Source organism: Marmota marmota, unplaced genomic scaffold (genome assembly GCF_001458135.2).
Source record: "Marmota marmota marmota unplaced genomic scaffold, marMar, whole genome shotgun sequence".
NCBI lineage: Eukaryota > Metazoa > Chordata > Mammalia > Rodentia > Sciuridae > Marmota > Marmota marmota.
The window spans coordinates 57,935,418-57,949,409 of NW_026000037.1; the positions used below are offsets into that span (position 1 = coordinate 57,935,418).

The 13,992-nt window shown below is 36.7% G+C and overlaps 1 protein-coding gene across 3 annotated transcripts in view; it reads right to left on the minus strand.

The window, feature by feature from the left end:
- Mettl8 (methyltransferase 8, methylcytidine) overlaps window positions 1-13,992 on the minus strand; it is a 90,883-nt gene that overhangs the window by 43,498 nt on the left and 33,393 nt on the right. For all 3 annotated transcript variants that reach the window (XR_007350989.1, XR_007350988.1, XM_015479310.2), the window contains exon 2: window positions 7,931-8,085. Coding sequence is in view for 1 of the 3 variants with exons in the window: in XM_015479310.2 (XP_015334796.1) it covers window positions 7,931-8,073 (143 nt within the window). In the remaining 2 variants the exon portion in view is untranslated. The remainder of the gene's footprint in view (window positions 1-7,930; window positions 8,086-13,992) is intronic.

Genomic DNA, 13,992 nt, shown 5'->3' on the forward strand with positions numbered 1-13,992 from the left:
AAGAGAGAGAGAGAGAGAGAGAGAGAGAGAGAGAGAGAGAGAGAGAGAGAGAGAGATATTAAGTAGCTTCCCAAGGCTGGGTAACCATTAAGTCTGTAATGTCAACATTTGTACTCTACTGCCTCTCAAAATAAATGTGATGATGGAGGAAGTCAAAGAAAATATTTACGATGTATGAAATAGGGCAAGAGCAGTCAGATGATCATACAATGATTATATAAGGAAAATTATGTAATATTAAAGAATTCTTAGAATCTGAACCTTATTGAGATCAGAAAAACATCCTATTATTTAAATGGCTTATACAACAGAAATAATGTTGCAACATCCAAGTCTTACCTTGGGTCTACAGACAATGGCTTAGCTCAGTGTTTTTTAAACTAAAGGTTATAACCTTTCCATGAGTCATGAAATCAACTTAGTCTACCCAATACTTAAAAAGAGAATGAAATGGAAACACAGTAGCATAGAACAAATGGGAACCCAGGTACACATCTCACATGGTAAAAACTGTACAGGCAACTTCTGTCCCTATTTTATGAATGTGTAATGAAGTATGTCTCTAAGTACTGGTTCATGAAGTAAGCTGTATTTTTTTTAACTAGGGATCATCCCACAGGCTTAGCTACTTTAGTCATAAGATAAACACAAATGCTTGTTGCTTCCTTACAAATTTCAGGGATATCTTGAAAAGTTCCCACACAATTAAACTAGAAATAATGTGGAATGGGGAATGATTTTCCCAAGTAACAGTGTAAGCTGCTTAATAACGATAGACCTTTGGGTCATGTCTCAAAAGCATTTTGAATATCATTTCTGGTCAGTATTTCCCCAGTAATGATTTAAATACAGTAAGTGTAATTAAAAGAGTAAAGATAGAATGTAAAATAAATAGTCCAGCTGTTTCTAGCTGCTATGGAAAAAAAGCTTGACAATGGCTCAAAACCTTAAACATAGAATTACCATGTGACCCCCACAATTCTAGACCTAGGTATACACCTCCTCAAATTGAAAGCAGGGATCCAAACTTGTATACATGTGTTGATAGTACTATTCACAAGATCCAAAAGGTGGAAACTGCATAAATGTTCTTTAAAAGTTGAATGAATAAGACAATTGTGGTATATATAAATAATGAAACATTGTTTGGCCTTAAAAAAAATAAAGAATATGCTACAAGGTAGAGGAAGCTCCAATATATTATGCAATGTGAAAAAAGCCAGACAAAAAGGTCACATATTGTATGATTCCATTATACAGAATAGTCAAATCTACAAAGATAGAACATAGATTAGTGGTTGCCAAAAGCTGGGAGTAAGGGGGTGGGAATAAGTGCTTTATGGACAAGGGGTTTCACTTTGGAATTACGGGAATGTTTGGGAACTAGATAGAGGCGCTGGTTGTATAAAGTTGTGAATGTAACTAACACCATGGAATTGTTCACTCTAAAATGGTTAATTTTATGTTATGTGAATTTCACTTCACTAAATTATTTAAAATCAAGACTACAGGCTGACAAATATAGTGATACAAATATCTAAAATCTGGAAGATAAATTTGTCTCAGAATATTAGAAGCTGAATAAAATGGAATATTTTTGTTAAGAAAATGTTTTAAAAGGATCATAGAAAGAGTAATTCATCCATACAAAGTAGAGGCTAGAGGAAAAAATGAACTACATATAATTCAGAGCAACATCTGTAAGAGAAAATTGACATGTACTTTCACAGAAACAGTCCGTAAAAAGTCAAATTCAGCAAGAGTGGAAATGTTATTCTTAAATATGAAGAAAAAAAAAAACAAGGAAGAAAATGAAAACTTTTAGGCAGAACTTTGGACTTGAAGGAAGGAGAAAACAAACAAATATATATAACAAATCTTCATGCAAAAAAATATAGGAGGTGGAAATAAGGATGTGTGGGGAGATGAAGTGAAGCTGCTACTTCCTTTTCTCTTGAAGGAAATAATTTTTACTGTTGTTATTATAGTATATATCTATTGGAGGAGGGGGTTACTAGTGGTATCCCAGTGCAGGCTGGATAACCCCTTGGAGAGCAAGCTATGGAGAAGGATGGCTGTCTGGACTAGTTTGAGGTTTTCAAACTGTGAGAGCAGAGCTCTGAAGATCTTCCAGGCTGGTAGAGTAATGGAATGTGGGAAAGGAAAAAAGTGGAGCTGCTTATGTCCCAGGCCTCCATGTGCTTCATTCAGAACAGGTTGATTTTTACCTTTTAAATATTGAGATGTCATATAAAAACTTCACTAGAAAAAAGTTCTCCTGCTAAAGAAAAGTCTGAGCCAGGCACAGTGGTGCATCCCAGTTACTCAGGCTGAAACAGGAGGATCACAAGTTTGAGGCCAATCTGGGCCACTTGGTAAAACCATGTATCAAAATAAAAATAAAAAGGGGTGAGGATGTAGCTCAGTGAGTGGCCCTGGGTTCAATCCCAGCACTAAAAAGGAAAGGAAGGAAGGAAGAAAGGCAGAGAGAAAAAATCTGAAAGTCATTGGACTGGATCAAGGATTCTTAAACCTGGCTGGCTGCTCAACAATTACCAAAAGCGGAGGATTTGGAAGATGGCGGCGAGGGGAGTGCATTACCCCCGTGTGCTGCTTCACTGTGTGGGAGTATGACAAGTCAGGACGGCTAAAGGATATCTTGTTAGGAAAAGACACACATAGGTTGAAGGTGAAAGGTTGGGAAAAATCATATCACTCATATGGACTTCGGAAACAAGCAGGAGTGTCCATACTCATATCAAATAAAATAGATTTCAAGCCAAAGTTAATCAAAAGAGATAAAGAGGGACACTACATACTGCTTAAGGGAACCATACACCAACAAGACATAACAATCATAAATATTTATGCCCCAAACAATGGTGCAGCTATGTTCGTCAAACAAACTCTTCTCAAGTTCAAGAGTCTAATAGACCACCATACCATAATCATGGGAGACTTCAACACACCTCTCTCGCCACTGGACAGATCTTCCAAACAAAAGTTGAATAAGGAAACTATAGAACTCAATAACACTATTAATAACCTAGACCTAATTGACATATATAGAGTATACCACCCAACATCAAGCAGTTACACTTTTTTCTCAGCAGCACATGGATCCTTCTCAAAAATAGATCATATATTATGTCACAGGGCAACTCTTAGACAATATAAAGGAGTAGAGATAATACCATGCATCTTATCTGATCATAATGGAATGAAACTGAAAATCAACGATAAAAGAAGGAAGGAAAAAGCATACATCACTTGGAGAATGAACAATAGGTTACTGAATGATCAATGGGTTATAGAAGACATCAAGGAGGAAATTAAAAAATTCTTAGAGATAAATGAAAACACAGACACAACATATCGGAATCTATGGGACACATTGAAAGCAGTTCTAAGAGGAAAATTCATTGCTTGGAGTTCATTCCTTAAAAAAAGAAAAAACCAACAAATAAATGATCTCATACTTCATCTCAAAATCCTTGAAAAAGAAGAGCAAAACAACAGCAAAAGAAGTAGAAGGCAAGAAATAATGAAAATCAGAGCTGAAATTAATGAAATCGAAACAAAAGAAACAATTGAAAAAATTGACAAAACTAAAAGTTGGTTCTTTGAAAAAATAAACAAAATCGACAGACCCTTAGCGATGCTAGCGAAGAGAAGAAGAGAGAGAACTCAAATTACTAGCATACGGGATGAAAAAGGCAATATCACAACAGACACTTCAGAAATACAGAAGATAATCAAAAACTATTTTGAATCCTTATACTCCAATAAATTAGAAGATAGTGAAGGCATAGATAAATTTCTTAAGTCATATGATCTGCCCAGATTGAGTCAGGAGGATATAGACAACCTAAACAGACCAATATCAATTGAGGAAATAGAAGAAACCATCAAAAGACTACCAACTAAGAAAAGCCCAGGACCGGATGGGTATACAGCAGAGTTTTACAAAACCTTTAAAGAGGAACTAATACCAATACTTTTCAAGCTACTTCAGGAAATAGAAAAAGAGGGAGAACTTCCAAATTCATTCTACGAGGCCAACATCACCCTGATACCTAAACCAGACAAAGACACTTCAAAGAAAGAAAACTACAGACCAATATCTCTAATGAACCTAGATGCAAAAATCCTCAATAAAATTCTGGCGAATCGGATACAAAAACATATCAAAAAAATTGTACACCATGATCAAGTAGGATTCATCCCTGGGATGCAAGGCTGGTTCAATATACGGAAATCAATAAATGTTATTCACCACATCAATAGACTTAAAAATAAGAACCATATGATCATCTCGATAGATGCGGAAAAAGCATTCGACAAAGTACAGCATCCCTTTATGTTCAAAACTCTAGAAAAACTAGGGATAACAGGAACATACCTCAATATTGTAAAAGCAATCTATGCTAAGCCTCAGGCTAGCATCATTCTGAATGGAGAAAAACTGAAGGCATTCCCTCTAAAATCTGGAACAAGACAGGGATGCCCTCTCTCTCCACTTCTGTTCAACATAGTTCTCGAAACACTGGCCAGAGCAATTAGACAGACGAAAGAAATTAAAGGCATCAAAATAGGAAAAGAAGAACTTAAATTATCACTATTTGCAGATGATATGATTCTATACCTAGCAGACCCAAAAGGCTCTACAAAGAAACTATTAGAGCTAATAAATGAATTCAGCAAAGTGGCAGGATATAAAATCAACACGCATAAATCAAAGGCATTCCTGTATATCAGCGACAAATCCTCTGAAATGGAAATGAGGACAACCACTCCATTCACAATATCTTCAAAAAAAATAAAATACTTGGGAATCAACCTAACAAAAGAGGTGAAAGACTTATACAATGAAAACTACAGAACCCTAAAGAGAGAAATAGAAGAAGATCTTAGAAGATGGAAAAATATACCCTGTTCATGGATAGGCAGAACTAACATCATCAAAATGGCGATATTACCAAAAGTTCTCTATAGGTTTAATGCAATGCCAATCAAAATCCCAACGGCATTTCTTGTAGAAATAGAGAAAGCAATCATGAAATTCATATGGAAAAATAAAAGACCCAGAATAGCAAAAACAATGCTAAGCAGGAAGTGTGAATCAGGCGGTATAGCGATACCAGACTTCAAACTATACTACAGAGCAATAGTAACAAAAACAGCATGGTACTGGTACCAAAACAGGCGGGTGGACCAATGGTACAGAATAGAGGACACAGAAACCAATCCACAAAACTACAACTATCTTATATTTGATAAAGGGGCTAAAAGCATGCAATGGAGGAAGGATAGCATCTTCAACAAATGGTGCTGGGAAAACTGGAAATCCATATGCAACAAAATGAAACTGAATCCCTTTCTCTCGCCATGCACAAAAGTTAATTCAAAATGGATCAAGGAGCTTGATATCAAATCAGAGACACGCCGTCTGATAGAAGAAAAAGTTGGCTACGATCTACATACTGTGGGGTCGGGCTCCAAATTCCTCAATAGGACACCCATAGCACAAAAGTTAATAACTAGAATCAACAAATGGGACTTACTCAAACTAAAAAGTTTTTTCTCAGCAAAAGAAACAATAAGAGAGGTAAATAGGGAGCCTACACCCTGGGAACAAATCTTTACTCCTCACACTTCAGATAGAGCCCTAATATCCAGAGTATACAAAGAACTCAAAAAATTAGACAATAAGAGAACAAACAACCCAATCAACAAATGGGCCAAGGACCTGAACAGACACTTCTCAGAGGAGGACATACAGTCAATCAACAAGTACATGAAAAAATGCTCAACATCTCTAGGCCTAATGCAAAGGTACTCTCCCAGGGATTCTTGTGCAGTCATCCCAAAGCTAACCCTCAGTGTTTGAGAAGCACTGGACTAATGAACCCTTGCTTTCCCAAGAGTTGATGACAAGACAGAAATTTAAATAGGTAAGCAAAAATTTCAGGCAAAAGAGCTGGAGGTAGCAGCAGATAGGAAAATAGAACATAGACAACTAAATCACTAGGGTTTAATGAAGGAGAAAAAACAAAAACAAAAACAAAACCAACCTTGTAAATGAGGATCTTGGCTAGGACTAGAAGTTCCTCTGGAGATCTCTTTGCCTGGAAAAGGGCCTATTTTTTCTCACAACCTACAGTAATTGTCCATACTGGTAATGGTAGTCAAAATGATTTAATTTACTCTTTTTAATTTCAAAAAAGTAAATTATATATGTGAGCCACATATATAATTTAAATTTCTAGTAGCCATGTTAAAAAAGTAAAGAGATAAAATGGATTTTAATAATATATTTTATTTAACTCAATGTATCCAAAATTTCATTCATTTCAATATGAAATTCGATAAAAATTGAATAATTTACCTTTTTTTAATACTAAATTTTCAAAATCTTTCAGCCCACCTTAACTCAGACAAACTACATTTTAGAGTGCTCTATAACCCATACGTGGTTAGTGGCTACCATACTGCACACTATACGACTAATTAATAAAAGATCAGTAAACTTCCTTTTTAATCTGATATTCTGTTGGAATAAAAACATTAAGAAAGTCCCCAAATCACTTTCCCAGTCTTATAGACCTGCCCCAGAGGCAGTCTGATAACAAGTTTTGTCTGGAGCTATTACATCCCACTTTGCATTTCTAGCCCAGATACTTTTTCTCCCTCTTCCCAGCAGCAGTCTCTGTATTCTGGACATTTTTTACCAGATTATCCTTTTCTCAAAGCCTATTTGAATGTTTACATCTAAATTCATCATCTTTTTTTTCCAAAATAAAAAATCAGTTAACTTCTTGATTTTCTTAGCAGTGACCTAAGTTCAAAACTTCAAATTCTTCCTTTTCCTTTATTTTGTACAAGTACCAAGTTCTATTTATTCTTCCTTCACGAGCTCTCTCACTAGCTCTCTCCTGCTTCAAGTTATCCCTGCTGATCTGTCCAGCATATTGTTACCAAATATGTATATAATCATTTCTCCTTGGTGGCTCTATAGCATCTTGTACTTCAGCTATGAATTTAGGACCATGCATAATCTTGCTCCCATCCTAACATCTGGCCTATATCATTCCAATCTTATCTTTCAATAGTCTCCTAGATGTGCTTTTTCTTTTTTTAAGCCAAACTGCCCTGTTTATTGTCTCCTAAAAATGCCTTGTACTTCCTCATCTCTGTTTTATGACTTTCTTCTCATTCAGAATGCCCTTAATCCAGCTCTACCTATCCAAATCATTAGTCAACAAATATTTCTGTGTCAGGCTTTGTGCCAGGAACAGGAGGCAGAATAAATAATCCTAATTTTAGTTCTGCTCACTCTAAGAAGCCTTCCTGACTATGCCCATACACAAGTTGTTTTACATTACTTATTTGTTCTTCATAAGGCTTATGTCCTCTATAACACTCACTGGGCCCTCATAATTTACTGTTTGGTATTGTTGATTATCAGTTTTTCCTATACATACCTATTTACCTATCTTCCCAAATAGTGTTGGATTCTCTGAAAGCAGGGACTTCCCCTGATGCTTAGGAAGCAGCAGGTGCTGTATATACAATTGGCTGATTGACAACAATTTGTAAAGATGAAGGGCCTGTGGGGTGAGAGGAGGACCCTGCCTAGGAAAGAGCCTCCCACCCAGTCTCTACCCAGTAATACACTGGCAAGTCAGGATCAGAGGTAAGGAGGGAGGGCTGGCTTAAAGCACTAGGGAAGTTCCACTTTTCCAATTTCATTAGCAAAGCAATTTAGAACTAGAAACACATTAAGTCAGGACTGGTTACCCTTGCTTTTCTCTACAACCTAAATAAAAACAATAGTTTTTAAAATCCTTTCTTGGTACTAAATTTAAATAATATCACTGGTGATATTTAATAAACATACATAATATCAGACCTAAAAAAGAGAACTCACCACATATTGTGCTCAAAAACTTTGGATGGGTCAGTTAAAATTCTTGATCCCAGAGGGGCCACTGGGTGGGAACCACTGTGGCATCTGTGTGGCACCTTTCTTAGTCTTAGGCAGCAAATATAATTTCTCCAAATCACATTCATCCTCAGCAGTACCTGCAAAGTCACAAATAATTAGTCAGTATGGACTAAATGGTATATTGCTTAATAGTCAAAACTGGTTCCTACAGGTTTACAACCTCAGAAAGGACGTGGAAACCAAACATTTAAAAATGAAAGATGGGTACGATAGTGCCTCTTCTGAATTATTCTCAGGCCAAAAGAAAGGAAAGTTTAGGGTGGGTAACATTGGCTGGAATTTTTCATAAACTACAGCCTCCACCAACTGTGCTTTGTTGGGTATGTGCTTACTTAATTTTTAGCATGTGGCCAAATTACACAAGCCCAAAATCTGAATTTTGCATACAAAAGACAGTTTTTTAAAAAAGATTTTACTATTTTGTTTTGGGAATTCTAGGAAATATATTTCTAGGAGATAGTTCAATACCAAAAACCCCAAGTGTAGTGGCAAAATAAGAAAACAAGCCTTTATTAAATCTCATTCTTCATACGGAACTAATACAAAAAATTATTCAAATAAATAAATACCATATTAAGACAGGATCCTAGCAATTCTTAATATTAACAATTCTATATACATATATTTTTTGAAGAATAGTCAGTAATATGGTTGTATAATGGATTGCCCTTTATAAAATACAAGCTTTAATCCTCGCCCAAGAGAACTGCTTAGTTGATTAGCCCAAATTGATCCCTATTTTGGAAGACTAATTGAAAGAGTATGACATCTTGGGCTGGGGTTAGCTTAGTGGTACAGCGCTTGCCTACCATGTGTAAGGTACTGGGCTCGAGCCTTAGGACCACATAAAAGTAAATAAATAAATAAAGGTATTGTATCCATCTGTAACAAAAATATATATTTTTTTAAAATAGCATGACATCTTTTATGTACTGGTAAATATATCACTTTAAAATCTTTATGGAAAAGTGTTTTGTTTTGTTTTTAAGGAAAATAAAGACATTATAAAGAGCGTGGCACAGTGGCACAGTGACTCTGGAGGCTGAAGTAGCAGGATGGCAAGTTTGAGGCAGGCATGGACAACTTTCCAAGACTCTGTCTCCAAAAAAAGAAAAAAAAAGCTGGAGATGTAGCTCAGTGGTATAGCACTCCTGGGTTCAATCCCCAGCAAGCAGATGATGGTAGTAAGGAACTCTAGAAGAGCTTTCTTTTCCCAATAAGAATCTATTGTAATGGTGTTCAGCATTTCAAGTTGTTCATCACAAGATTCAGCCTGGTGCTGTAAGCTGTCAGGTAGAAACAGATGCTGAAAGGTGTGTATACATAATATGCATTAAGGGCTATTGGAAGTGCTATTAGGCATAAAAATGCAATGTATTATACATCCTTTGCCACCTTACTGAAAATGAATGGAATTTAAGACTGGGAATTCCAAAATGAACTGCAGAAATAAAAAAAAAAAACATTTCATTGTGCTTTTAAACATAAAATTCAGGATTTTGCCTTTTGGAAAAAAAAAAAAGGAGGGGGTAAGCTTAGTCATACACACCCAAAGGACTGCAATAGTTCTGTTCACATGTGACTAACAGTGATGAGAAATGAAGCATTCAGTAGCTGGTGCAGAAGCCTGTTTCTTGTTTATTTTTCTTCTCCACTAAATGCAAGTTCTTTGGTGGAGCAAATGAAATAAAATGCTCCACCTACTATACCTTTACCCTGAAGCGCCTTTGTTCTTTTTGCTAGCCAGTGTTCTACTCACAAAACGCTGCCTACAAATTATTTTTAGATCTCTTTCTGCACTGAATATTATTCACAAAATGTTGTGTATGCTGAAGAGTAGAAACTGATTACACCTAGAATGAGAGGCAATTCATGCTCACAAGGCTAAAATGATGTAAATGTTTCTCACCAGGAAAGTCAAATTGAAATGAAATTTTAATCCAAATAATCATGTGATACTTATCTATAGCTATATATAGAAAAAGAAAAGAGAAGAAAAAAGGTAAGAGTTTTTCCTCATTATAAACGATCAAGAACCTCTGTAGACAGTCAGAGGCTAAATAAATAGATAAATAAATAAAACCATACTGTTTATTAGGAAATTCAAGAAAATGTCAGAGAAATGTATGCCTTGCAGGCTGCTAGTTTGTAGAGAGAATCCTTTGTGGCCAGGGCCTAACATGGTAATTTCCTTGCTTAGGCAACTGTTTCTCTCATTAACCAAACATCTTTATCTACTTCATTTATCTGTAACAGTCACACACAGTATTGTGTTGCTATTTATCTTTTAAATTATACAAATATACAATAAATTTATATAATATAAAATACAACATAGATTAATACATAATAAAATCATGAAAATGCCTTCTCATCTAAATCGAAAGCTTCTGGAGGCAACACAAAGCTGCTCATGAATTAAATGTTTGAGTGATTACATAAAAATGAAACTTGTCTGACATTTAATTGGAAGGAAATTCATATTCTCACTCATAAAAAGAGTGACAGTATACAGGCAATGATCATGTTATATTGACTAAAATACTCTACAAACATGTTTTATGACATGTTAAATGTAAGGTTACCAGGTCATGGTTCCATGTTGGGATGGGAAAAGAAAGGCAGAACAAGCACCAAATAGTTTTGGTAGTAAAAGTTGGTTTGCAGCACCACAGTGACCCATTCACTTTATGTGCCTCCCTTAAACTCTCTTGGCATACTCTAATTTGAATACAAGTTTAAGATATTATTCACATAATGAAACTGTGTGCCTAAATAGTATTTTTATTTGAAATGATACACAACAGTATAGTTTAAAATATTTCATTGACCCAAAAGAAGGCAGTAAAGAAACAAATGGAATTTTTAAAATTACCAAGGTTTATTTATTTATTGCAGTGCTAGGGACTGGACACATGACAGCATACATGCTAAGCAAGTGCTCTACCACTGAGCTACAGCCCCAGCCCCAAGATGGCAACAATATTAAATGTAAATGGATTCTAACTAACAATAATCGAAAGAACACTATACCTAATGACAGCAGAATGCTCAATCTCTTCTTAACATGAACCTGCAACATTCACCAAAATAGGCCCTTTTTGCTGGACTATAAGACAATCTCATTAAATTCCAAAAAACTGACATGTTGGAAATAAACAATATCTAGAAAAATTCCCAAATACTTGGAACTAACCAACATGATTTTAAATAATCTATGGGTTAAGACAAACTCTTAAGGGAAAATTTAAAAATATGCTGAACTGGGGCTGGGGTTACAGCTCAGCAGCAGAGCACATGACTCACACTTGTGAGGCACTGGATTCGATCTTCAGCACCACATAAAAACAAAGAAAATAAATAAAGAAAGATATTGTGTCCATATTAAAAAAATCTTAAAAAATATGTTGAACTGAATTATAATCACAAAATATCAAAGTATATGGGGTACAAGTAAAGCAGTAGTTAGAGGAAAATGTATCATTTTTAATGCCTCTATTAGGAGAAAGATCCCAATCAATGATCTCAGCTTCTTCTTTAAAAATGGAAAATAAGAAGTAAACTAGATCCAAAGTAAGTAAAAGAAATGAAATCATAAAAAAGAGGAAATCAAGGAAATAGAAAATAGACAAAACAAGGAAAATGAAAACCTAAAATTAGTTCTTTGAAAACAATAATAAATGGCGGCAGGCATGGAGGTATCAAGTCTCTGACCTCTCCAGCTGCGCAGGCATAGGGAGTCTTAAATCGTCTAAATGCTGTTTGCTCAAGATCACTAGGCATTGCTGAGCTAACGTCGATCTGGGGCGAACAGTCTGGGCCTCTCAGAACACACATGGAGCCCGTAGGGGCCGAATTCAGGCTCCCGTTCGCCTGCATCTCGCAGACAAACTGCTCTGGCTTGGTGCTAAAGAATCCGCGGAAACTGCTTCTCAGTCCGGGTCCCGCCAAATACTGTGGAGGTAAATACCAACCGAGCCTTCATAGGCAGTGGCAACAGGATTGAGACGGGGCTTGGGAGGGCCGGTCAGGACCCACCTGTTGCTTTGGTCACCCGGCAAAGGGAACAAAATGCTGCCATTCGCATGGGATATCAACATGGCAGAGAACTGACGTCACCAGAAAGCGGCGGCGGAGGAGATAACTTTCTTGATACCAGCGGCGACAGGTGTGTAATCCCCTAGCCCTCCTCCACACAGCGGGGAAACCTCAAGGGCCCCTCCCAGCTCTCCTGTGAGTGCGATAGTCAGACCGAGGGATTCAGGAGTGGCGCGGGACCCCGGCTACCGCTCCCACCAGCGCAGACAACTGAGGTCTCTTGCACCAGCTCCCAGGGGTGTGGGTACCGGAGGGCAAGCAAAATACGCCGAGGGCTCTCAGCCCCAAGCTCCACAACCTTAGGGGCTGAGGGATTGGCAAGCAGGGAGAGTGTGCCCAGTTGTTCAAGAAGATAGGGCTCCCGTGAGCAGTAGACCTGGCGCGTAACCAGTATTGTGGTGAGCGTCACCTGTGAACGGGGCCAGTGGCGAGGTAACTAGACACAAGAAACGGCCCAAGGCACTCAGGAGTGGAGACCCGCCTAGTCGGGGAGGAGGAGCTGCTGCACAGTGATTGGTTCCCCCGCACTGAGAGGAGAAGCTTGGCCCGGTAGGCACAGCTCCACCTAATGGAAGAGAAGTTAATCGAACTCTAAGACTGCATTTTTTTTTTAAATTTTTAATTTTAATTTTTTTTCTTTTTTAATTTTTTAAAATATTTTTTGTATTTTTTTAATTTTTTATTTTCACTTTTTTTTGATTATATTTTTTTAATTCTTTCTTTTTTTATTTCCTATTTTTTTCTTTTGTCTTTTCAATTTCCATATTCCCCTTTCCTTGAATTATATCTGTTTACTCTCATTCTCTTTAGTGACATCTTCCCTTCCCTTCTAATACCTTTCCTCCCAAGCAATACGAAGCTGTTTATGTGTAATTTACTAAATATATACAGGTCAATGTTCCGGGACATTATATAGTGCTACCAAGACCTTAACTTCCTCCAAATACTCCAGACCATTCTCCTGTTAATATCCCTCGTCAGTAGAGCAACCTTCCAAGGTTGCCAAGAGATACCAACCTCAATACCATCACATTATTCGACCTAAATATAAGTCCCAAGACCAAACCGCAGACCGCTATATGCCATCAGAATCCGTACACAGTTTAGGAAAAGAATGAATCTACACTAAAGTGCAACAAAACTCATCATCTCTAGTCATAGTCTCCCATCACAAAAGAGAGACCCCAGAGACACACAAAACCAAATAAATTTATAGGAGTAAACAGTAACTTAGCAGTCAAACAAAGCAAGAAGTAACATAAGCAGCATGAAAAAGCAAGGAAGAAAAGGAGTACAAACAATGCAGGACAGCATAAATATACAGGAGGACCTACAGGCATCAGAAAAATGGCCAAATAAAGAACTCAAAGAATACCTTAGACAGATGGAATGGAATCTTAAAAAGGATATGAGACAGCAAATTCAAACAATGAAAGAACTCATTGAAAATGAAATACGCAAGCAAATAAAAGAAGCAAATAAAAGAAGCAAATAAGCATCTTTATCAGGAGATAGAGATTATAAAAAAAATCAAACAATAATTTTAGAAATGAAGGAAACTATAACCCAAATTAAAAACTCAAATGATAGTATCACCAACAGAGTAGAACAAGTAGAAGCCAGAACGTCAGATAATGAAGACAAAATATATCATCTTGAAAAGAGTCTAGCCAACTCAGGAAGGCTGGTAAAAAAATCACGAGAAAAACATCCAAGAGATATGGGATAACAGAAAAACCAAACTTAAGAGTCATCGGGATAGAGGAAGGCATAGAGGTTCAAACCAAGGGAATGAACAACCTATTGAATGAAATAATTATAGAAAACTTTCCAGACATAAAAAAGGAAATGGATGTACAAATTGTAGATGCATACAGGACACCGAG